Source organism: Lithobates pipiens, unplaced genomic scaffold, assembly GCF_037356315.1.
Source record: "Lithobates pipiens isolate NorthernLeopardFrog02 unplaced genomic scaffold, aLitPip1_a1.2 Scaffold_22, whole genome shotgun sequence".
Classification (NCBI taxonomy): domain Eukaryota; kingdom Metazoa; phylum Chordata; class Amphibia; order Anura; family Ranidae; genus Lithobates; species Lithobates pipiens.
In genome coordinates, this window is record NW_027507784.1 from 257,779,054 (window position 1) to 257,804,170 (window position 25,117).

The 25,117-nt window shown below is 44.0% G+C and overlaps 2 protein-coding genes across 3 annotated transcripts in view; one reads left to right on the forward strand and one right to left on the reverse strand.

Moving 5' to 3' along the window:
- DCUN1D3 (defective in cullin neddylation 1 domain containing 3) overlaps positions 1-13,197 on the reverse strand; it is a 40,905-nt gene extending 27,708 nt beyond the window's left edge. The window contains exon 1 of the mRNA XM_077448987.1: positions 13,034-13,197. Coding sequence (XP_077305113.1) covers positions 13,034-13,062 — 29 coding nt within the window. The 5' untranslated portion in view covers positions 13,063-13,197. The remainder of the gene's footprint in view (positions 1-13,033) is intronic.
- The window catches only part of LYRM1 (LYR motif containing 1), a 74,158-nt gene continuing 62,236 nt past the window's right edge, over positions 13,196-25,117 (forward strand). The window contains exons 1-2 of one of the 2 annotated variants that reach the window (XM_077448989.1): positions 13,275-13,335; positions 23,365-23,445. The gene's annotated coding sequence lies outside the window, so the exon portion shown is untranslated. Of the gene's footprint in view, positions 13,336-23,364; positions 23,446-25,117 lie in introns of both variants that reach the window. The other variant, XM_077448988.1, reaches the window with a different exon arrangement.

The following is a 25,117-nucleotide window of genomic DNA, read 5'->3' on the forward strand; positions in this document are numbered from 1 at the left end:
GCTTTAACCACTTAAGCCCCGGACCATTTTGCAGGCCAAAGACCAGAGCACTTTTTGCAATTCGGCACTGCGTCACTTTAGCTGACAATTGCACGGTCGTGCAACGTGGCTCACAAACAAAATTGACATCCTTTTGTTTCCACAAATAGAGCTTTCTTTTTGCAGTATTTGATCACCCCTGTGGTTTTTATTTTTTGCGGTATAAACAATCACAGGGAGCAGAGATCAGTGACACTGTCACTAGGCAGAACAGGGAGATGCTTTTTAACATTAGCATCGCCTCGTGAGACGATCGCGGTTATACCCAAGGAGATTGAGCCCATGGGACCCGCGATCGGACTCACAGAGGTCCCGACCGGCGCACGATGCCACGGCGGCAGATTTAAAGGGAGGTACCTGTAAGCCCATTTGCCTGTCCGTGCCATTCTGCCGACGTACATCGGTGTGCGACGGTCGGAAAGTGGTTAATAAATGAGACCCCTTTCAATTGAGATCTGTGTCATTTTTGCTGCCAAATAACTAGTCTATTCTCTTTAGCGACAACTGTCAACACCTCTGGAGTAACTCCATTTTCTTAAGAAAAAAAAACATTTCCCTCTGGGTGATCCATGTACATTGTAAGGATTTTAACAAAATTTGTTGCACAATCCTACTTTTCGTTATTCTGAAGAAATAGTGGTTTGTTTAGTGTCCATGTTGAAAGTGAATCCAATGGGCTCTAATGAGGAAAATTGCAGGGTCTGCATCGCTTTACATGTGATCTCCCATTGGGAGCATCTCCTTAAAAATTAAATTTTTTTTTTTTTGGCAGGTTTCACACTGAGCTGATTTGTTTTAGTTTCAGTTATACTATATGTAACTGAATGCAGAGACCAGCTGTCAGAATTCAACGTGATGTCGGGGATTGGTGGGACCTAGGGTGGGCGGGCCCTGCAGCTAACGCCAGCTAATGATTGGGCTGCTTAAAAAAGGGGGCAGGGCCACATACACATAGCGGCCCGGCAAGATCCCATCCCATTGACTGGTGTTTGATATCTGGGTCCCACCCAACCCCAAAATCCCGCTGAATTCTCACAGCTCCTCTCTCTCTGCATTTAGTTGCAAATCAGTTTCACACACTGAGCGGAGTGTGGGGAAGGGAGGTAAATAGGCTGATTTTTGCACACAAATCGCAGATGCCAATTTCTTAAAAAAGGCCAAATATCAGCCGATATATCGGTCGACCTCTAGTGAAGATACCCTTTAGGTATAAAGGAGAAGTCCAGCCTTAGCTTTTTTGCGTCATAGGTCATTAGTTTTGCACTCCTGTGACCCGTTTTCAGCAGAGAGTGGTCTGAAGTCCGCTCTCCGCTGACGTCATTGCCATCAGTTGAGGCAGCATGTCATGCCAACTTCCAAATCCAGATCAGCCAGCTGTCTTGATTGATGGCAGTCACAGCGAGCCGCTGAGACCAGCCTCTCCCTGCCCCTCCACAGCTCAGCGCTCCAATGACAGTCCACAGCTTTCCTCTCGGGGAGGAGTGAGAAGCGAGCCATCGGTGATGTTCGGTTCTCAGTGCAGAGACGGCGGGGACAGCTGCAGCATCGGTCTGATGCTCCATCCACCTAGGTAAGTAGTTACTGTAAGTATAAACACAAAAAAAAAAAAAAAAACAAAACACAATAATACTTTTAAAATATTATAGATAAAAAGGTCCCACCTGGTTGTTTAACACAATTCACATAATTTTTTTTATACACATCAGCTATAGCAGAAAAGCTCCCATTTATAAACTAAAATCTAAAAACAAATTGAAAAGCTTGGCTAAAATCTCTATTATACAAAAAAGCTATTTAAAAAATATATAAAAAAAATATATAAGTGAAAAAGAAGACACATGCTCTATGTTGAGTTATTGGAAAGCGAGCCACAAACTTGTGATGACAAAAGGCCTGTTCTTCCTGCGGGGATTACACAGGAATTAAAGGGGAACAAGTCCTGACATGTCATCACTAAATTTTGGATGGAGGCATCTGTGGGAAAACAGGGCCTTATTGCTTCCGAAATATTAACCCAAGAAATGCCATTAAGTCTAGGAAAAAGATCTAATCATGGAGAGAAAAAAATTAATTAAAAATTACTCAATCACTATTTGCCATCAACACATTTCCTTTGTTTGCCCTTTTCCTGTATTTTCTACTCGCAGATAGAGATTGATCTGAAAACATTCCGCAATGTGTAAACAGAATAAGTCAATCCTGCTCTTCTGTAAAGTTGTCATATATACTCAGCTAACGTCTACCTGGAAACATTATTGCCTCATTAAAATGACATGAGCAAAGCGACTCTTGCAAGCGCACCCCCTGACTTACCCATCACCTTCATTGCTGGTGTCACATACAATCCCAAAAAAGTTGAGACGCTGTGAAAAATCTACATAAAAACCAAATGCAACGATTTGCAAATCTCATAAACCCATATTCTATTCACAATAGAAAACATATCAATTGTTTAACCACTCCCCACCCGCACACAGTCATAGGACTTTGCTGACTTTGAGTGGGGATATCTGAATGATGCATGCAGTTACAGCCATCATTTAGATATATCTTTCTTTTACAGCCGGCGATTCCCTGCGTCGTAACAATCATCATAGCGACTGTTCAACATCTTGATTGTTTTTACAGGAGGCTGAAGGGGACATTCCCCTCCCCATCCAATGCTTCTACCGACTCGCCCATGCGATCGGCAATCCAGAGAAGGAATGCGCTGGTGCCAGAAGTTCACAATAGAGAATAACTGCAGGCCAGATGGTCCCTGGCAGTCTCCATGACCTCTGAGGCCGTGCGCAACATTATGACGTCATGCCTGGCCTCTGCAGTTGTAAACACTGCCGTTGGCTCAGCTGGAAGGCCGAGATTGTTTTTTCTTTTTCTTTTGATTTCAGGCTTCCCAGCCTAGAGGAGATATGTGGGAACTTATAGACCCCAGATCTCGCTGTAAAGAGGACCTGTCATGCCCTATTCCGATTACAAGGGATGTGATCAAAAAATAAATAAAATTTAAAGAGCCCCTGTACCCACATGCAGAAGCGAACGCATACATAGGTCATGCCCAGATATGTAAACAGCGTTCAAACTACACATGCGAGTATTTCTGAGCCCATGCAGCGATGGCCATCACAGAATCATGCCTGTTTTTAAGGCAGTGCCGTCTGAATGTCTGAATATCACAGGCATCCAATTTTGCGCTTCAGCCTTGTCCCTTTCATATAGAATTATCTCCAGTTTCTCTTGATATTATGTACTGCAAATGATGATATATTTATAGTTTTTGCAATTCTACTTTAAGGAATATTGGGCTCCATTCACAAAGCGGTATGTTACCTCAAAGTTTGTGGTAAGATATCGCACATCGGTTTTTAAGCATTCACTAAAAATCGCTACTAAAATACAGCAGAAGTTATTTTATGAAGTCATGCAATATTTTATTTGTGAAAGCCTGCAGTAATATAACGCCGGCATTCTTACACACAGGCTGTCAAAAGCTGTTTGTTGTACTATATACCCCATACTCATTCACATGGGGGGGGAATGATATCTGGGGGCCCCCTTATTAAAGAGGGCTTCCATATTCTGATAAGCCCCCTGCCCACAGACACCCGCAACCACCGGGCAGGGTTGTGGGGAAAGAGGCCCTTGTCTATGAAAAGGGGGGAAGGGGTGCGTCAGAGCCCCACCTGCCCCAAAGCATTCCCCCCATGTTGAGGGAATGTGGCCTGGTATGGTTCAGGAGGGTGGGCTGCATGCTTGTATAAGGGTCTGGTAAGGATTTGGAGGGGCCCCCCCACACTGTTTTTTTTTTTGTTCTTCTTAATTTTACACTGCCATCATTTTATATTTTTACATTCAGCTGTCAGCGGGGAACCCCTCTGACAGCTGAAGACTCATCGGTTATTAAGGACACTGTGGCCGCCTGCTCCTCAACAACCAGGTTGTTTGCTGGTAAGGGATGCCTGCGGCTGCCAGTTCCTACAATATTGCATGCCAGGACCACTACTTATTTACCACATGCATTTTTTTTTATTTGTTTTTGTGAATTGACTTTTAATCCTGTTTTTATGTTGTATTTATGGAGCATTTGTGCTTTATGTGGTAAAATACTGCATAAAGCAATAGTTTTCATTTTCAGGATTGTATGTGGTATAACACCTAAATAGCGTATGCGATCCGGTTTTGTGAATGGAGCCCATTATTCTGAAACGAAAAAATATTATATGCAGCTTTTCACAGATTAGTGAAGCTCTGCCCATCTTTACTTCTGAGACACTCTGGGGTTGATTTACTAAAAAAGGCAAAGACTGCACTTTCCAAAGTTGCTCCAGAGCTTAGTAAATGAACAGAAGCTCTGCTGACTTCCATCACCCAATCATGTGCAAGCAAAAATGCTGTTTTTTTATATTTCCCTTTCACATGATTGGATATTCTTTGGAAAGTGAAGCTTTACCTCATTTACTAAGCTCTGGAGCAACTGCACTTTGGAAAGTGCAGTCTATTTGTCTTTAGTAAATCAACCCCTCTGACTCTTCAAGACACCCTTTTTATACCCAATCATTAGCTGCAAAATGTTCAACCACCTCTGCCTTGTTAGCACCACTTATTTTGCCAGCTTTTTGTTGCTCTGCCCAAACATTTTTTGAGATGTGTTTATATTGTTTGGGGGTTCTAACACCCTAGAGAATAAAATAGCGATCGTTGCAATACTTTTTGTCACACTGTATTTGCACAGCGCACTTTTTTTGGAAAAAAAATAAAAAATTACCCTTAAAAATCTCCATATGTGATGTTTAAAAATGTTTTACGGTTTGCACGTTTTGAGTTACAAAGGAGGTCTAGGGCTAGAATTATTGCTCCCACTCTAACGATCATGGTAATACCTCACATGTTTTGTTTAAACACCGTTTTCACATGAGCTCGGCGGGACAAAGCATTTTTTTTGTTATTATTTTACTTTTTTTTAAAGAAACATATTGTGTCACTTTTATTCCCATTACAAGGAATGTAAAAATTCCTTGTAATAAATAAAAAAAAAAAAAAAAAAAACACAGGATGACAGGGCCTCTTAAATATGAGATCTGGGGGTCAAAAAGACCTCAGATCTCATATTTACAATATGATGTAATTAAAAAAAATAAAAAAAATAAAAATAAAATGAAAACGTCATTTGAAAATAAATAAATGTTGCTTTAAAGCGGTTCTCCACCCTAAAGTGGAAGTTCTGCTAATCTGATCCCTCCCCACCTCCGGTGCCACAATCGGCACCTTTCAGGGGGGAGGGGGGTGCAGTTACCTGGATAATCCAGGTATCTGCACCCACTTCTGGGACAGACCGCCGCAGACCCCCGCAGATGCCCCCCCCTTGCGTTCTGGGAAACGCACAGTTCCCAGGACACAGCGGGGACCAGAAGAGACACGCAGTGCAGTAGGGAACCGGGCAGTGAAGCCGCAACGCTTCACTTCCCGATTCCCTGACAGAGGTTGGTGGCGGGGGCAGCAGAGAGACGAGCAATCGCTTGTCATCTGCCGCCGACATCGCTGGACCCTGGGACAGGTAAGTGTCAATTTATTAAAAGTCAGCAGCTACAATATTAGTAGCTGCTGGCTTTTAATTTTTATTTATTTTTTTGGATGCAGAACCGCTTTAAAGTGGATGTAAACCCACGCTCATCCTGTCGTCAGTAGACTCCCCGCCCACCTCTACACTCCCCTTATCGACATCCATTTTCTCCAGTGTATTTCTTACACTGAATTTCTGCTATGATCATTAACATCCAATCAAAACCCAGAAAAGTCCCCACGTGACTTCAGCATGTCAAATCATGCTGAGGTGTGGAACATCCAAACCTGGCAGAGCAGCAGAAGAAAGGAGTGGGAGGGAATTACAAAAATGAATGCACGTCTCTTAGGCTAGTGCACCAGATATGTAAATCACCTGTCACTCACAGCAAGGGGGAGGATTGGACAAAGTTTCTCTGTTTGTCAAGATTTATCTCACTGAACAATAAAAGAGGATTGCTCAGAGCTGGATTAACTCTTTGTGGCAAGACAGAGGATAAAAAAAAAAATTTGGGTTTACATCCACTTTAAGGGCTATGGGAGGTCTTGACGTCGCTTCCACCCTGCAATGGTATTCCCTCACTCATCTCCATATCTAGCAGAGAGAAGGACGCAATCGACCTCCGCCGCTACCGGCGCCTTCGGTAAGCGGCGGAGGGCACCAGAGAGTGGCGGGAGGGGACCCCTCTCCCACCGCCGATAAAAGTGATCTGATCACCTCATGGTGAATCCACTAATCTTTTATCTGAAAGCGGACCACTCACTGAAGAAGAAGATATTGGGGTTATGTTAGCTAGCTGCTGCCATGACAACGATATGCCTCTTCAAACTGGTGCGGTATAACGACAGTGGGCGGTCCGTAAAGTGGTTAAAATTGCCCTAAATGGTAAAATACTATGGAAGTGACTCCAGCAGAATGTGGCAGCACATTATAATATATTACAGTGCCTTGCGAAAGTATTCGGCCCCCTTGAACTTTTCAACCTTTTGCCACATTTCAGGCTTCAAACAAAGATATAAAAATTTTATTTTTTGTGAAGAATCATCAACAAGTGGGACACAATTGTGAAGTGAAACGAAATCTATTGGATTTTTGAAACTTTTTTAACTAATAAAAAAAAATGAAAAGTGGGGCGTGCAAAATTATTCGGCCCCCTTGCGTTAATACTTTGTAGAGCCACCTTTTGCTGCGATTACAGCTGCAAGTCGCTTGGGGTATGTCTCTATCAGTTTTGCACATCGAGAGACTGAAATTCTTGCAAAACAGCTCGAGCTCAGTGAGGTTGGATGGAAAGCATTTGTGAACAGCAGTTTTCAGCTCTTTCCACAGATTCTCGATTGGATTCAGGTCTGGACTTTGACTTGGCCATTCTAACACCTGGATACATTTATTTGTGAACCATTCCTTTGTAGATTTTGCTGTATGTTTGGGATCATTGTCTTGTTGGAAGATAAATCTCCGTCCCAGTTTCAGGTCTTTTGCAGACTCCAACAGGTTTTCATCCAGAATGGTCCTGTATTTGGCTGCATCCATCTTCCCCTCAATTTTAACCATCTTCCCTGTCCCTGCTGAAGAAAAGCAGGCCCAAACCATGATGCTGCCACAACGTTTGACAGTGGGGATGGTGTGTTGAGGGTGATCTGTGTTGCTTTTACGCCAAACATATCGTTTTGCATTGTGGGCAAAAAGTTCGATTTTGGTTTCATCTGACCAGAGCACCTTCTTCCACATGTTTGGTGTGTCTCCCAGGTGGCTTGTGGCAAACTTTAGACGAGACTTTTTATGGATATCTTTGAGAAATGGCTTTCTTCTTGCCACTCTTCCATAAAGGCCAGATTTGTGCAGTGTACGACTGATTGTTGTCCTATGGATATGTTTAAAGCCTGAAATGTGGCAAAAGGTTGAAAAGTTCAAGGGGGCCGAATACTTTCGCAAGGCACTGTATATTTTTTATAGTTGCTTTGTGCTTGAATTACTTAAATATTTTAACCCGTTGCCGCTTACCTAACACATATATGCAGTGCATATGCATCACTGGGTGACTCTCAGCAAAGACAGCTATTGGTCCCCACAAATGAGCGGTTGCTGGGGGGACAGTCATTCACAGCGGCCACATGATCACCGATCCTTGCCACCCCCTGGGCATTCAGAACATTTTAAGGGGATGCCGGGGCAGGCAGGAAGGGGTTATGCACATGTTGTCTTTCTTACGATTACAATTTGCATATTTGCCCCTATCCACATATATTTGGTGACTTCATGACCAGACTGATTTCAGAAAGCAAGTTTTAGCTATTTTATTTTTACTACAAAAACATTTTTTTTAAAGAATAGGATTCCAACACATAACATAGATAATTCTGTTGCTGATGACATGATTGTTGAAATAGTCTATGCACCTTAAAAATCCCATAAATACTTCAATATTTCTCTATCTCAAGGAATACGGTACTAATCATGGCGTTTTGTCCATGGTTAAGAAATTATCCGACAGGATAGTTGGTTTCAGGGAATGATGAACTGACTGGCATTAGTGTTACCAGAAGCTGGATTTCAGGGACTCTGCTGGAGGTAGAATGCCCCCAGAGACTGAATTACACATAATAGGACCCAGGGGGCACAGGGAGGCATGACACCGCTGTGTTTAGGATTGTCACGGTTATCAAATAGGCCGCAGTCTGAAAATATCTCACAATGAATGTCTTTAGATATACAGACAAATGTCTGGCTTGACCAACACTGGCTTAAAGCAGCATTAAACCCAAAGACCTCTTTCACACTGGGGCGTTTTTCATGCGCTTTAGCGTTAAAAAAAGCACCTGTAAAGCGCTTGAAAGAAGCCTCATCTGCAGTCCCAATGTGAAAGCCCAAGTGCTTTAAGAGCCCTTTCACAATGTCAGCGCCCCAAAAACGCTCGTAAAGCACTGCTTAAACTAGCAGTGCTTTACCAGCGTTTTTCGAGCGTTATTGGGGCGCATAGAACCCCCTGCTAATGGCCAAATAAAGGGTTAAAAGCGCACACAAAACGCTGCTGCCAATAGCGCTTTTTAGGCGATTTACAGGCGCTTCCCATTGATTTCAATGGGAAGGGGCGCTTTAGGAGCGTTGTATTCACCGCTGCAATGAAGCTGCTTGCAGGACTTTTTTTGACGCCGTGCCAGCGCAGCGCCTCGGTGTGAAAACACTCGGGCTTTTACATTGGGATTGCAGTTGCGGCTTCTTTCAGGCGCTTTTTTTTTTAAGCTAAAGCGCCTGAAAAAGGCTCCAGTGTTAAAGGGATCTTGGTGTGAAAGCACTCAGGCTTTTACATTGGGATTGCAGTTGCAGCTTCTTTCAAGCGATTTTTTTAACGCTAAAGCACCTGAAAAACGCCCCAGTGTGAAAGGGGTCAAAGACATGATTTTATTGCAGCTCACTAATTCTAAGACGTGGAGGCTGCATTCATTTTCTTTTTTATGCGCCCCCCCCCATTGGTGATCTGGGTAGTCTATTATTTTTTCACTTTCTTTAACAGGCCAGGCTATCCAGACAAAGTGACAGAGGGCTGACACAAACCATTTCATGCTTTCAAAGGTCTTTTATTCATGTGGGCCCTGTTCACACATACTGCTGTGACTGGCTTTTTACCGCACTGAATGAACGCAGGTCACAAATAGAAAACACAGAAAACAATTATTTTTTGTGTCCTGTTCACACAGCAACACAGCCCATAGCTTTGGTACAGTGAGAGACATGCTGCATTTTAATTGCAGTGTAGAGGGAGGCATTGCATGTCACTGCAACACAGTGTGCTGCTGTGTAGCGACATGAATGAAGTGTCACTTTGAGCACTTCAAATACATAGTCTCTCGCTCTCTTCCCCTTGCAGCCCACAATATAAAAGGGTTCTGGAAAGTCAGTTTTTTAGCTTTGCACATGGTCAGAAAGGATTCCTCATTGAAAATGCCTATAAACAAAAACAAATATAAAATGCGAGTTTCAAATGCCTCTAAAATTCTGTCCTGAACGCAAATTTTTGCTTTAAAAAAAATAAAAATACTTCTAACCTACTATAAACGCCTGAGTGTACATGTACCCATAAAATATGGAGGAGAGTTCAGGGGCTGCTAAAAAAAATAAATAAAAAAAAACACAACTCCTAAATGCTCCTAAACCTCTGTTTATCAGCTGCAGTGTACATGAGGCCTAAAGATTTAGACCCCCTTCACGCTGGGGCATTTTGTAGGTGCTATAGCATTACAAATAGCGCCTGCAAACCGCCCTAGAACAGCTGCTCCATTCACTCCAGTGTGAAAGCCTGAGGGCTTTCACACTGGAGCGATGCTCTGGCAGGACGTCAGAAAAAGTCCTGCCAGCAGCTTCTTTGGAGCGGTGAACTCCTCCACCACTCCTCCACACTGAAATCAATGGGGCAGCGCTGCTATACCGTATTGCGGGTGGATTTAACCCCTTTTCGGCCACTAGCGGGGGGTTAAAACCACCCCACTAGCGGACAAATATCTCCGCTTTACCGCTGATGGCACAGTGTTTGAAAGGGGTCTTATAGCCACAGAAGCTGCAGTCTTAGCCTACATATGATCTGCAGTTTCTATGGTGCAGCAGATGTGGTCAGTTATGACACCAGCTATTTGAAGGCTTGACTGTTTGGTTTAGAGCACAAGCAACTGGGACAGTTTTCACTGCAAGTCTTCAATATAACTATTTTGGTAAGCAGTGAAATTGATGGGTTTAGTTCAGCCATTAGTCAGTCAAGTTCATCTAAAACTACTCTCTCCCCACACGGACCACGCTGCTATCCAGGGGCGAGCTCAGGCAAGACTCTGAACTATCCTGCCAGAAAGTGGTCACTGTGGACAGCCAATCATTAGTGGCAAAGGCATTCCCTTCAACATAGCTGCTCCCCTTGTATATGTGTGGCTTCAGGGCATGCCTCCTTTGCTTATGATTGGCTGTTTACAGTGATAGTTTTCAGACAGGAGTATAAACCTGCCTGATATCATCCCTACTATCCAAAAGGTGTCTCCATTGCTTCTCCATCCAGAGTGGAGACACCCTAAGACAGGAATTGTGTTACTGGCAAAAAAAAAAAAAGCCTAATGAAAAGAAACAAAGCTACCACATCTAAGGAAGGATAAGCTGAAATTTGCAGGGCGTGCAACTCAAACCATAATCTTTGAGTTTATATAATAAAAGAACACATTTTTCAAGGAGTGGAAACTGCATTTATTTTTTGACATACTCTCCTGCGGCATTTATTCACTGTTCCCAGAGTTTAACTAATGCCTGGAAAGCTTTGGCATAGAAAGATTTGTCAGTACGCCTGAACCATCCTAGGACAGCCTGCTTGCAAACCTAATTGCTCAAAATTTTTTGGTGGGGGTGAGTCTGCATGCTTCCACTGCTTTGATGCTCATTATGATTCCGGAGTGAAATGAGATGCTCTGGTTTCGTCACATGTAATAATACCATCCAGAAAATCCTGGTCTTTCCTGTCACAACACTCCTATAAAGCAGTGCAGGCTTCAACTCTTCTGTGCCGGTGTTCTGTTGGATAGTGCCCCGCTATCGAGAAGTGGCCGGGATGTACAGTGCATGCGCCGTACGGAACAGATCCTTTTATGATCGGCTGTTGTGACGGTGCCTGCGCACAATAGTTTGTCAGATTGTGCCTCACGCTGCCAATGCGTGTTCATGCCGGTGAGAGACTGATTTGTACATGTTGGGGGCGGATTGTAAAATTATGGGCAGTGCTGCAAAGATGGGGCAGATTTTTAAATTATGCCTCATGTTGATGAGGTCCGCATTTGTATATGATGGGTGCAGATTTTTAAAAGATGGGCATGCCCCGCAAGCATACAGGAAAAAAAATAGCAGAATAAAATTTGTTTTGCAGCACTGCCATCATTTAAAAATCTGCACCCAACATGTAGAAATCTGCCACTCACCGACATGAATAAGCCTCGCTAGCGACAGGCACAATCTGACAGAAACATTTCTTCCATTGGCTATTGTGCGCAGGCGCCATCGCAACAGCTGATCATTGTGACAGGATGTAGCGATACGCAACGGTATTGGTGCACCCCTACTTAACACCATACTCCCATAAATGTGCGTACATACATACGAAAGAGGAATTTTTGTAAATTGCAGCATAAATGAATACGCCTATGTGCATGAGTTCTCATCTACTCTGTGGCAGTCTTATATGTCGTTACTGATGTCTGGAATGATACAACAGACATCTCCTGCCTCTGACCACCTCTAATAGACTGATAGATACCGCCAATAGAACATGGTCACTTCTGTCTGGTACACTACCTTACATCTCCTCCCTCTGACCACCTCTGTTAGACTGGTGCAGAGAAGATTATATATGGCAATTCCTGTCTATGGTGACATACAGCCTGCCATCTCCTGTCCCTGACTGCCTCCTATTTATTGGCACACAGCAGAAAGTGGCATGTTCACTCCTGTCGAGCACAATACTCCAGACACAGCCCGATAACTCCTGTCCCTGATCACTCTTGATAGACTGGCACAGAGCAGATTATACGTGGTCACAGATGTCCAGTATGATACATCTGAAACACAGCCTGCCACCTCCTGTCCCTGACCACCTCCTATGTACTGGTACAGAGCAGAAAGTGGCACGGTCACTCAGGTCTGGTATGATGCACCACCTGACATCTCCTGCCTCCAACTACCTCTGTCAGACTGGCACAGAGCAGCATATATGTGTTCACTGGTGTTGAGCATGATACTCCAGACTCAAAGTCTGACAACTCCTGTGACCACCTCTAATAGACTGGCAAAGAGCAGATAATTATAGTCATCCATGTCTGGTATGACACACAGCCTGACATCTCCTGCCTCTAACCACTTCTGGTAGACTGGCACAAAGCAGATTATACATGGTCACAGATGTCCAGTATGACACAGACACATAGCCTGCTATCTCCTGCCCCTGACCACCTCCTATGTACTGGCAGAGCAGAAATTGGAACGGTCACTCATGGCTGGTATGATGCCTCACCTGACATCTCCTGCCACCTCTGACACACTGGCACAGGGCAGATTATATGTGGTCAATGATGTCCAGTATGACACATAGCCTGCCATCTCCTATGTAGTGGCACAGAGCAGAAAGTGGCATGGTCACTCATGTCTGGTATGAGGCACCATCTGATATCTCTGCCTCTAAGAGACTGGCACAGAGTACATTGTACATGGCACCCCATGCACACAGCCTGCCCTCCTCTTGTTGTGCCCACCCTCCTATGTCCTGGTACAGAGCACATCATACATGGTCCCTCCAAATTGATAATACCTTAGCCCAGGTGTAGGCGCCCCCCTACAGAGAGGATAAAGCCCCCCACCCCTCACACAGAGCAGTGTGTAGGTGGGAGGAATAAAGCTGCCTGTACCCCATTATCTCACCATATCTGCCGTGTCTGAGTCCCCCGCATCACTTCCTCCTTTCCCACATTGTGTCAGAGGTGCAGGGGGGGGCCGGGGATCCCAATCAGCTGTCTCCCTGCGACGTCCGCACCTCTCCCTCCTCTTCTCCGCCCGTCGTGACGCCACCGGCGCGACCAGCGCACTCCGGGTGACGTCATTAGATAGAGGCGGAGGGAAGAAAAAGAAAGTGGCCCCTTTCCTCGGATCTCCGCCTCTAGTGTGTAGGTGAGGTGTGGACGTCGCAGAGCGTGTTGCGTCATCAGAAGTCGGCAACTTTAGAGGTGAGAGGTTTGTTGTGCTGGTCTGGATGGAGTCTATAACATAATGTGCTGTGTCTGGGGACTCTCCTGAGAGATGAAGCTGAAGGTGGTTCCTTATTCATGGTGGATCTTTATTCACAAAAGTGATTATTTACTAAACAATTATCTGCAAAGTTTATCGTAAAATTGTGAATAATTCTGTGTGCCTAACTGCCATGTATTTAAAGAGGTAATTCTGAATAAATAACTTTTTCTATATGAAAACCATCTTGGCTCACCCAAATTCCACTTGTTTTATACTCCTTGGGCAGCATATATATATATGTATATATGACAGTTCGATTTGGCATGATCCAAGTGATATAAATCATAAAATATGGCACCAAACATGGCACCATGACAGCCAATTTGGCTTGGGCCAAATTTAACTTTCCAATATATAGGATACCCAAGGCGTATAAAACAAGTAGAATTTGGGTGAGCCAAGATGGTTTCCATATAGAAATTGCTTGGCGCCTTATTCAAAACTTCCTGTTGAAATGTATGGCTGTCAAGGTGACAATTTTTTATAATTTATATCGCTTGGCTTGGGCCAAATTGAACCTTTCTATATAGTAGGATGCCCAATGAGTATAAAACAAGTGGGATTTGGGTGAGCCAAGATGGTTTTCATATAGGAATAGCTTGGCTTCTAAGGCCTCATGTACACTGCTGCTGGTAAACGAACATTTAGGAGTAAGGATGAGCTCCAGTGTGTTGGCTCACTCCACATGCAGTCTGCCAGGAAGTCGGCATGGCAATGTGCTAATAAAATGTAGTGGGACGTTGTCCTGATGCTCGGCTGCAGAGATCAGGAAATATCTCACTGCCCGTGATTAGCGCAGCGCTGTGCCGACTTCCTGGCGGGTTCTGCGCATGGGCTGTGCGAACACGCCGGCACCTAGGCAGTTGAGTTTAGAAGCCTTTTTTTGGAAAGCAAAAAAAGTAGTTCAGACGCTCAGTTTAGAGGCATTTCAAGCTCCAAACAGCGACATGGGTAACTGTTTAGCCGTGTTTCGTTTATAGCCATCTTTTCATTTTTGGCTATTCTGAAAAATTTGTAAACGTGGCAAAACTGATGTTTTAATCTTGGGTTACTATCTGTCAAGTTAAATCATTCAGGAGAGGTTGTAAAAACGTTCCGTGTATATGAAGCCTAGGCTTCATGTACACGGGACTTTTTTACAACCTCTCCTGAACGATTTGACAGATGGTAACCCACTTTTAAAAAGTCTGATTTGCCACTTTCACTTGCCGCACTTGGAAGCGTTTAAAAATAGCCAAAAGTGAAAAACGCCTGTAAACGCAATATGGCTTACTGTGTTTAGCCATGTTTTAAAAGCATTTTGCGCTTGAAATCCCTCTAAACTCAGCTTCTGAACCCATTTGTTTTTTGCGTTTCAACTGCCTAGAAACGACAGTAAACCCTGTGTACATGGACAGATAAGATAACAGAAGAGTTCAGGGGCAGACGAAAAATATGCAAAACTGCTCCTAAGTGTCCATTTACCAGCAGCAGTGTACATGAGGCCTTATTTAAAAATTCCCATTGAAGTTTATGGCTGTTGGGGTGCCATATTTTATGATTTATATCACTTGGCTCAGGCCAAATTGAACTTCCCTATATAGTAGGATGTCCGATGAGTATAAAACAATTGGAATTTGAGTGAGCCAAGATGGTTTTCATTAGGGGTGCAACGGATCAAAAAATTTAATTTGCAAAAACCTGTGAAAATTCCACCACTATATAGTCCCCACTGTAATATCCACAATCTCCCCCACTGTAATATTGGCTGGGTACGGGCTGGCAGGGTACGGCAGAGTATTGGCAGGCAGGGTATTGCTGGGTACTTCAGGATATGAAGGGATGGCTGCTAACATCCGATCTCTCCCCTCCACTGTACAGAATAGTACAGAGAGGGGAGAGAGGAACCGGCGTGATGAAATGATGCCGGTTTGTTTACAAGTGATCGTCGGAGCGATCACAGTGTAAACAGCCTGGGTGTAGAAAGATGGCCGCCACTTCGGAGCTAGGCCGAAGCCACGGCCTTTCCTAAGGCCGAGACCGCGGAGCGCTGCATGTGCCGATCCAAGCTGGATGACCCGTTCGGATCAGTGACGATCCGTTGCACCCCTAGTTTTCATATAAAGCTTTTTATTCAGAATTACTCCTGTAATTGCATGGCATTAAGAGCCTTTTCATACGAGCCGCGGGGGGCATCGGCTGTAAATCTGGGCTATTTTTAGCGCTGCTTTAAGGTTAAAGAGTTAAAACCGCCGCAAAGCGCTGCTACAGCATCGCTTTTTCCCGGCGGTATAGCCGCGCTGCCCCATTGATTTCAATTGGCAGGAGCGGTGTATACACCGCTCCAAAGATGCTGCTAGCAGGACTTTTTTAACCTCCTGCCAGCGCACCGATCCAATGTGAAAGCCCTCTGTGGTTTCAAATTGGAGACACAGCAGCAGCTGTCTCAGGGCGCTTTGCAGGTGCTATTTTTAGCGATGTAGCGCCTGCAAAGCGTCCCAGTGTGAAAGGGGTCTTGGGCAGACAGAATTGTTAAAGTTCACAATTTTATTATAAACGTTGCAGATGATTGTTTAGTAAATAATCACCTTTGCGAATAAAGATCCAACCTGAATAAGAAGCTGGCCAAATAAGGCGCTAAATTCAACTTCATTCCTGAGAGAAGGCATTTGAAATATCACAGCCCTTTATTACTCCTCAGTGGGCCCATACACTGAAATATGTATGACGACAAAACTTTTTTTAATCAGTTTTGAAAAGGGATGAGGAGGGTTAAAAACTCCTTTTTGAATGTTTTTTTTTTCTGCATTTGTTACCCCAATATTTCATATTTATGATATGTGGCTGCTGTACTATATACTTGTATGAGAAAGTGTCCTGTTCTCTTTTGTATGAAGTCCCTGGTGTTCCTGCCAGTCCCTCTGCTTTCCTATTAAAAACTGACCACACTAAGCAGGAGAGCACAGCATGGTCAGTTCTCTAGCTATGCTGGGAAATCAATGTGCTCTCCTCCAATGATCAGATTTGTCCGGACACGCCCCCGCAGCAAAGCCTTTCACTGGGATGCTCAGTGTGCTGCTGCTTCTCCTCCCTCCAGCTCTTATGCAGCTGAGAACAGAGGTAAAGTGATCACTTCTAAACATTTCGAAAATGGTTTGCCTTTCATTTGCAATTTGAACTGAATGGGTTGTTTTACAAGGTGATCATTTACAACCATTTTAACATGATTACTTTATAAAATATAGTAGAGAAAGCAAAGGGATTTTAACGGTGCATAATATTGTTTTTTTTATAATACCTGATTATACAAAAGAGATTTGATTAAATATTTATTTAGCTCAAAGTAAAAATTTTCATATACACACGAAATATACAGACAATAGCAGTATAATGTTGTACAAGGCAGTGATTTATACAGTACTGTAATCTGTAAGATTACAGTACTGTGTGTGTTTTTACTTTTTTGAATTTGGTGCCGATCTCCGCTTCCGTGTGCCGTAACGTCGCAGGGAATGGAGATCGGCGGCATTCGGGCACTGTGTGAATCGAGCGGAGGACAGCTCGATCACACAGTGTGGAGGACATCGCTGGATCCAGGGGACAAGGTAAGTAACTTCTCTCTGTGTCCTCCCTGTATCCAGCGATGCGATCCAGAGTCTGGCTCAGGGGTTACCGCTAGGGAGGTTAAGTTAATTTTAGGACACAAAAGCACCATATTACTCAATAGAGTAAATAGATACCGATGTCAAGGTTTAAAATCGAATGCGCTTGTGACATGACAACAAACTTCAGTACACCATATTTTCCTTGGCCAAAGCTTTAACCACTGCAATACCAGGCCTATTCTGGCATTTCTCTACTACATGTAAAAATCATCATTTCTTTTCATACATCAGGGGACACAGAGCCATAGTAGTTACTATGTGGGTTATAGGCCGACTTCAGGTGATGGACAATGGCACGCCCTAAATTAAAAAGTGCACTCTCTATGTAACCCCTCCCACTACTGGGAGCACCTCAGTTTTTTTGCCAATGTCTAAAGTGTTTGTCACCAGTAAAGATGTGCTGTGCTCAGCTCCACTGGAGCAATCCTTGCTAGGGCGAGCCATGCTGACCGGATCCATTCAAAGTGTCTTTTTGGCCGAATTGAATGGTACCCGGGCCTCGTATCTGAAAAAACTGAGTTTTGTTTGTGAATGCTTCTCTTTTTAGAGAGCTGGACCCTGGGAATCCAGTACTTTTGGTAGTAAGGCCATAAAGTTTTACTGGCAGTGTGCTGTTACAGGTCCAGGATAGCAGGTTATCTCTTGGGTCCCCAGCTCCTGAAGGTTTAACGGAACTCACCGTGAAGGGTTAAGATTGGGTCTGTTGGTTTACCACAGAAAACCTTGTGGCGGGAAAGGGTAAGGGAAGTTTTCTAAGAAATATCTTTAAATTTTCTTATGAATGTCTACTTTAAGAAATAATGTCATGCCTTTGTGTCACCACTGGGGGCTGTATTGAGCACTCACCACCTCACGCTGAGAGAGCATGCTGTGTCAGGAGAGCTGAGATGCTTCTTCCTCCTAGCAGTCAACGGGACCTCCTTGGGGGCTTATCCCCACCAATCGCCCCCCTGTGCTGATTGTCTTCCCCCTCTCCTGGGGGAAGAAGCACTTAGGTTTTCTTAAAAAAAAAAAACTGGTGCGATCAGCACGCCGCTAAGTTGCTTAAAAGACCCCCCCTGTGCCATGCTGTTTCATCCAGTGGGTTCCAGGGACCGGGAGCATGCTGCTCGTGCGGGAAATACTTATTTTTTTCTTTTAAAAAGGTAATGGGAAAGCCGTGGCTAACGTGCGGGGGGCGAGGCTAATCGCTGTGTTGGCGTCCTCAGATGTCCAAACACGAGGAGGCATGATTTAAAGGCACCATATCTAACTATTGTTGCAGCTGTGGAGGGTCACAGGAGAAAAGTGGCATTAGAGGTTGGTAACACAGGCATTTCTGGCACATTCAGTGTTGCATCAGGCTGGGCATTGATAAACAGCAGGAGAGCTGGATTATCGCTCAAGCAGTGAATGCGATTTCTTCTGATGGTACCTCTGCTTTGAGCATGGGCTAAGGTCAGAAGGGGGTTAAAACACCCCCAGAAATAGAGCTAATGGAGTCCCCCTCTAGCTCTGGTAAGCCTACTCATCTCTACAGATGGCATCCTCCCCTGAGAGGGAGTAACTGGTTAAAGTGAGCATCAGGGGCATGAAATGTTTACAATTGTTTTCAACACTGCAGCCCCTGTGTATTTTACTAAAGGTTTTTTTTTTCCCTCAGCCATGATGGGTTTAAAAAAAAAAAGAAAAAAAAAAGTTAAGCGACTTTAATCGCACAGATTCTTTCATTGCCCAGGACCCTCAAATGGGAGAACTAGGGGCGGGAGAAGACGAATCCCCTCGGGACCGTGGTGAGGCTGATGACTCCTCTTCTGAGGTGTCAAATGTGGGAGAATAAGCTGGTTTCAATATCTATCTGGCTTGTTCCCAAATAAAGTTCTATAGAGCACATGTTGCTTTCACAGCATTTATTGCATGCTGCACGTTAAGATGAATTGGAGAGCACACTCTACCCCTCTCCTGGTCCTAGTGAGGTGATAATTAAACGTCCTCCTTTGTATGCTCAATGACTGGATGGAAAAGGGCTTTAGAAGGTGTTCACCTAGAGCGAATGCTTCAACTCCAACAAATACATAAGGCATAGCAGGACTCCTTGTTCCCGAGAGGGGACTGTTCTCTGACGGGCCCAGTCTATATTGTTGCAGCAGCTGTCCAACATTTAGCAGGGTTTTTTTTTTTGTTTTTTGTTTTTTAACCCTTGCCCACCCAGCCCTGACGTCCCTTTTAATAACATCTTAATGCCCAGGAGGAGGCAAGGACTGCATGTGATGTCTGTGATTGGTTGCCACAGAATTTGGTACCAGTCCTACTGGCTCCCGAACATTAGTAGAGACTGTGAACTGTCTGACAGAAACCTTTGCTTATGTTTCTGTGTGGTGTGTGGGCATAATATGCGTTACATGGGCGATAGAGATAGAGATGCTGTCCCTTTATACTAAGAATGTTCACAGTGATTGCATATGAAAGTACAGTTATAATTCTTACCAGGTCCACCTATGTTTTACTCTCCTTCAGAGCTACAGCATCTCAGTTCTGGTAGTGCTGGATATCTGCATCCCCAACACACACACTGGGTTCCGCCGCCCCCCTCCCCCCATTTACTAGTATAGAATCATAATGGAGGCACCGGCATTCAGCACTCCTGGAAGTGGCTAATGCTGCATTAGTGGAGCATTAGTGGAGCAGAGGAGAGGTAGGAGACATGGCCCACTGGAGAAGAAAGTATATATTTTTTTTTTTTTGCTCGAAAATTACTTGGAACCCCCAAACTTTATATATTTTTAAAGCAGAGGCCCTAGAGAATTCAGTGATAGGTGTTATTTTTTTATGCTGCACGGTATTTGCTCAGCTGTTTTTCAAATGCACTTTTTTGGGGAAAAAAGTACACTTTCATTATAGTGAACACAAACGCAATATAATACCTAATTTTTCTCAAATTTAAAAGATGATGACATGCTGAGTGAGTGGATACCTAACATGTCATGCTTTCAAATTGCTTATGCCCCTGGAAGAGCAGAACCTAAAAGTCTCCATATTTGATGCTTTAACCACTTAAGGACCAAAAGGATTTGCCCCCCTCTTATTGACCAGGCCATTTTTTGCGATACGGCACTTCTTTGCTTTAACTGACAATTGTGCGGTCGTGCGACACTGTATGCTAACAAAATTCCCCCCCCCCAACAAATTGAGTTTTCTTCTAATAGTATTTGATCACATCTTTTGCGCTATAAACCAAAAAAGGCTGTCCAATTGTAACTTTTGTAATTTTTTCTATAACTATCCTCCCATAAAATGTAAAAAAAATAAAATAAAAAATGTCATCAGTTTAGGCTGTAGGCTGACATGTATTCTTCTGCATACTTTTAGTAAAAAAAAATTGCAATAAGCGTATATTGATTGCTTTGCGCAAAAGTTATAGCTTTTACAGAATAAGGGATAGATTTATGACTTTTTAAAATAAAAAATTACTAGTAATGGCCGTGATCAGTGATTTTTAGTGGGATTGCTGCAGACAGGACACTTTTTTTTTTTTTTTTGGACCATTGACGTTTTATACAGCGATCAGTGCTCAAAATAGCCACTAATTACTGTATAAATGTAATTGGCAGGTAAGGGGTTAAGTATTTCCTAGGGAGCTGTTTCTAACTGTGGAGGCAGTGTAGTGACTGAAGGAGACAGATCGCTGTTCCTAATAATTAGATTTGTCTATTCTCCCTTGACAGAACTTGTATCTGTCTGTTTACATTGGCAGATCCCCATTCTGTCTCTCTCAGGAGCGATTGCGGGTGGCCGGCAGACATCACGGCCGCCGGCCACGTGCATCAGCTCTGGCGCCATGTGCGCCCCCTAGTTGTCTTTAAAGAGGCCGACGTTCAATGTCAATGATTCGCCCAGGAGAGCCAACCTACCCCAGTACAATTGCATAGTCCGTGTTTTTTTGTTTTGTTTTTTTTTGATGCAGAAGCTTGGCCTTTTGCGCAAGATGAATGATCCTGTGATCTTCTATCAACAGCCGGCTGGGTGACAGGCTGGTTCATTTATCCTTGTAGTCTCCCCAGTCCGGCCATCGAGCGTGTGCAGGTTGCAGCTACGGCTCGGCGGGCCAGGACATACCTCAGCTCCAGAGGTGGTCGGTGAGCTTTATGCTCTGGGGCATACATATGACCGAGCTACTGATGTCTGCGTCACAATATGCCAGGCCAGTAGTCTTCCCTGTACTGAGCAGGAGTTGACTACCATGGAATGTCCCCCAGCTCATCAGGACTGGTAAGTACAGCTCTCCCTGCCTCGGCAGGGTGGAACAGCTGGGCATTCCCTGGGAGGTCAATTCAGGGGCCCCCCTCACCCCCTCTCTAATCTCCCCCCCCCGTAGGGGGGGGAGCTGTTCATGTGCTGAGCTGAGTTGCCACAATTTTTGCTTCGCAGAGTGGAAGCAGAGGGGATCCCAGTAATACTGGTGACCCCAGATTGGCCTCAGCTTCCCTGGTACGCAGATCTGGCGACTGCCGTTGCGAGAGGACCTTCTGTCTCGAGGTCTGATTTTTCATCCTGTTTTACCATCGCTGACTTTAACAGCCAGGTGTTGAGGAACCGGGGTCTGTCCGACTCAGTGATTCCAACTATGTTGAGGGCACGGAAATCTTCTAGGTAGATATACCATCATACCTGGAAGGCTTACATCTTCATGTGTGAGGAGAATGGTTGGCATCCGCGTTCCTTTTCCATAGCAAGGATCCTGTTATTTCTCCAGCGAGGAGTAGACCAGAGATTGGCATTGAGCACCATCAAGGGGCAGATCTCAGCCCTGGCTGTCTTTTTTTTTTTTTTTTTTTTTCTTTCAACGACTCCTGGCATCGCACTCCTTAGTGGGTACCTTCGTTCAGGGGGTACAACATGTAGTCCCTCCGGTGCGTCCACCGTTACCCCCATGGGATTTGAACCCGGTGTTGTCGGCACTTCAAAAACCGCCGTTTGAGAATACCAGGGAGGTTCCCCTGTTGACTCTTTCTCAGAAAGTGGTCTTTCTAGTGGCCATTACCTTGGCCAGGAAGGTTTTGGAATTGGCGGCTTTGTCTTGCAAGTCTCCTCATCTGGTCATCCACAGAGATAAGGTGGTGTTGCGTCCGCAACCATCTTTTCTACCAAAGGTGGTCTCGGCTTTTCATATCAACGAGGACATTGTATTACCATTGTTGTGTCCTAAGCCGAAGCACCCCAAAGAGGTGGCCCTTCACGCTCTCTACGTGGTTAGGGCTCTGAAGGTGTATTTGTCTGCCACAGCTCCCTTTTGGAAGTCAGACTCACTGTTTGTTTCGGTGGCTGGTCCAAAGAAGGGTATGGCGGTAGTACAAGCCTACGCCTTGAAGGGGCAGGTCGTCTGTCCATAAGTTTACCAAGTTCTACAAGGTAGACGTCAGTGCATCAGCTGATGCCTGTTTTGGCCGTGTTGTTTTTTGCAGGCGGCGTGTAGTTGCAATTTGATATGCAAGCTTGTTTTTCCTGTTTTTTTTATAAAAACGCAGTACTGTTATGTTTATGTTATGTTTATGCACTGTTGCATTACTTCCGCAATGTTGCGGTCTTGGGGATCACTCCTGTTGAGGATACCCGGTTATATGGTGTTTTTCCACACACTGCTGTTTTTTTTTTTTTTTTTTTTTTTTTGTGGGTTTAGTTTCACTAGTTCCCACTTGCCATGGAGGATGAAGTTTTTATGCTGTTTTTCCCTCCCCTCATTTGGCACTGCTTGAGGACGTCCCATTTTGTTACAGAGAGGAGCTGTGTCGGTCGGTGAATATAAGAGAAAATAGGATTTATTTTTTTTTGTACTCGCCGTTAAATCCTTTTTCTCTGTAATTCACTGACCGACACAGCACCCGCCCCTCCTTTTTCTCTTTACGCTATACTGCTTGACGTACTGAGTCTGCTAAGGCAGGCTGTGGGGGTTGTAGCCTAGGGACCGCCCCCCTGGTCAAAACTGAAAGTTCTGAAGTGTTGTGTTACAACTTTGCCTAGTAATCTCCAGTGATGGGGCTGACAACCCATTTTGTTACAGAGAGGAGCTGTGTCGGTCGGTGAATTACAGAGAAAAGAAAAGGATTTTACGGTGAGTACAAAAAATCCTATTTTTATTTAACATTTATTTTTTAACACTGCCTTTTTTTCTTATCAACTTTATTGCTATCACAGGGGATAATTAACATGGGCCAATGAGGCTTTTTTTGGCACTTTTTGTTTACAAGATTAAATCAGTATTTTGCTAGAAAATTACTTGCAGTGCTCAGAATAAATGAGTGTACCCCAACAGATTTGTCAGAAAACCTTTTACTTTCCTTTCAGAATCACAAACATAGTGACGTACTACGAGGAGGAATTTCAGCTCTTTGACCCTTCAGGCCCCTTCTGCTAATTTTGTGTTTGGTGAGCATTGATTCCGAGCATGCGTGTTTGTACTTTCGACTTTTGTGTGACGGATTTGTGTACTGACAATATGAAAATCTGATGTCAAACCATTGTCCGCCGAAAACTTTCTAGCCTGCCATCCAACATTTTGTTGGCCGAAAGTTGGACAATTTAACGGTCAGATTTAAGGCCCCAGTCACACCTGAGTGTTTTGTAGCTTGACGCCTGAACCTACAAAACGCTGGAGGGGGGGGAAAAAAAATCAATTCTCTATGGAGATGGATTCACATCTCCACTCCAAAATGCCTGAAGCAAAAGTGATACGAAAATTTTGCAAAGATGTACAGAGATGTCCATGTTGTCCATGGAAGTTAACACCTCAACAGGAGCACAAAATCACCATGCAAGTTCACTGCAGTTAGCTAAAGAATTAGAAAGCCAAACTGGGTGTTTCCCATTACACAATAAGGTGTACACTGCAGCAGAATGGCATGCATGAGTGTCGTCCACCAAGGAAGCATCTCCTAAAGCCCATGCACAAAAAAGTCCGCCTAGAATTTTTCGGGGCCCTTGCTGAAAAAGAAGACTACTGGGACTATTCTAGAGTGATGAGACCAAGATAAATGTTTTTGAAACTGATTGCTTCAAAACTGCATGGTGCCTTCAGTGACACATGGTGGTGGCAGTGTCCTCCTGTGGGGCTGCATGAGTGCTGCTGTTGGGGAGCTGCATTTCATTGATGGTATCACAAATTCACAGATGTACTGCTATATTGAAGGAGAAGATGCTACCATCACTCCGTATCCTTGGTCTTTATGTACTTTTCCAACATGACAATGATCCAAAACATACATCTAAGGCCACTGTTGCATTTTTGAAGAACAGGGTGAAAGTGATTCAGTGGCCAAGTACTGTATGTCTCCTGATCTGATCCCAATCAAACATCTATGGGGAATTCTGAAGAGACAAGTTGAGCATCACTCTCCATCTTATATCCAGGCTCTAAAAGAGGTTTATGAAGAATGGAATAAGATAGGTGTTGCAATATGTCACCAACTTGTTCATTTTATGGCTAGAAGCCTTGGGGCTATCCTTACAAATCATGGAGGTCATACAGAATACTAGATGTAGTAGTTTTTGTTGTGGGGGTGTATTCATTTTTGCATCAACTAATTTTAGAAAAACTGAAGATTTTGTCATCTAAGTTATTGTATATACAATAGGGACCTCACCAAATCTTAGTACAAAGCCTATGAAAAGAGCAGTGGTGTAGATCAATCACAGTGCAGTTATACAATAAAGACGCTCAAGGTTCGCATGGTTACTTATCAGAGAGGCAGTAGATTTGTTTGGGTTCTACTTGCTAGAGAACCCCTTCATTTCTTTTAGTTCACATTAAAGTGAAGCTGTGCTTTTGCAAATGCAGGACAAAGAAGTGAGGTTTCTTCAGTATTGCTCCCAGCTCTTTGTACTTCCCTTAACATCCCCCCACCCCCAATCAATCCTGGTGCCAAGAGAGAAGCTCTGTATAACTTCCAATGCAGTATTTATTATTGATTACACAGGGCTAAGGATATTTATTCTGTAAATTAACAAAATTCACACTATGCCAATGATATTTTATCTAATACCCGGATAAGACAGTGATGTTATCTTTGCATGGCTGAGCTCTTTAGTCAGCTAAAATAAA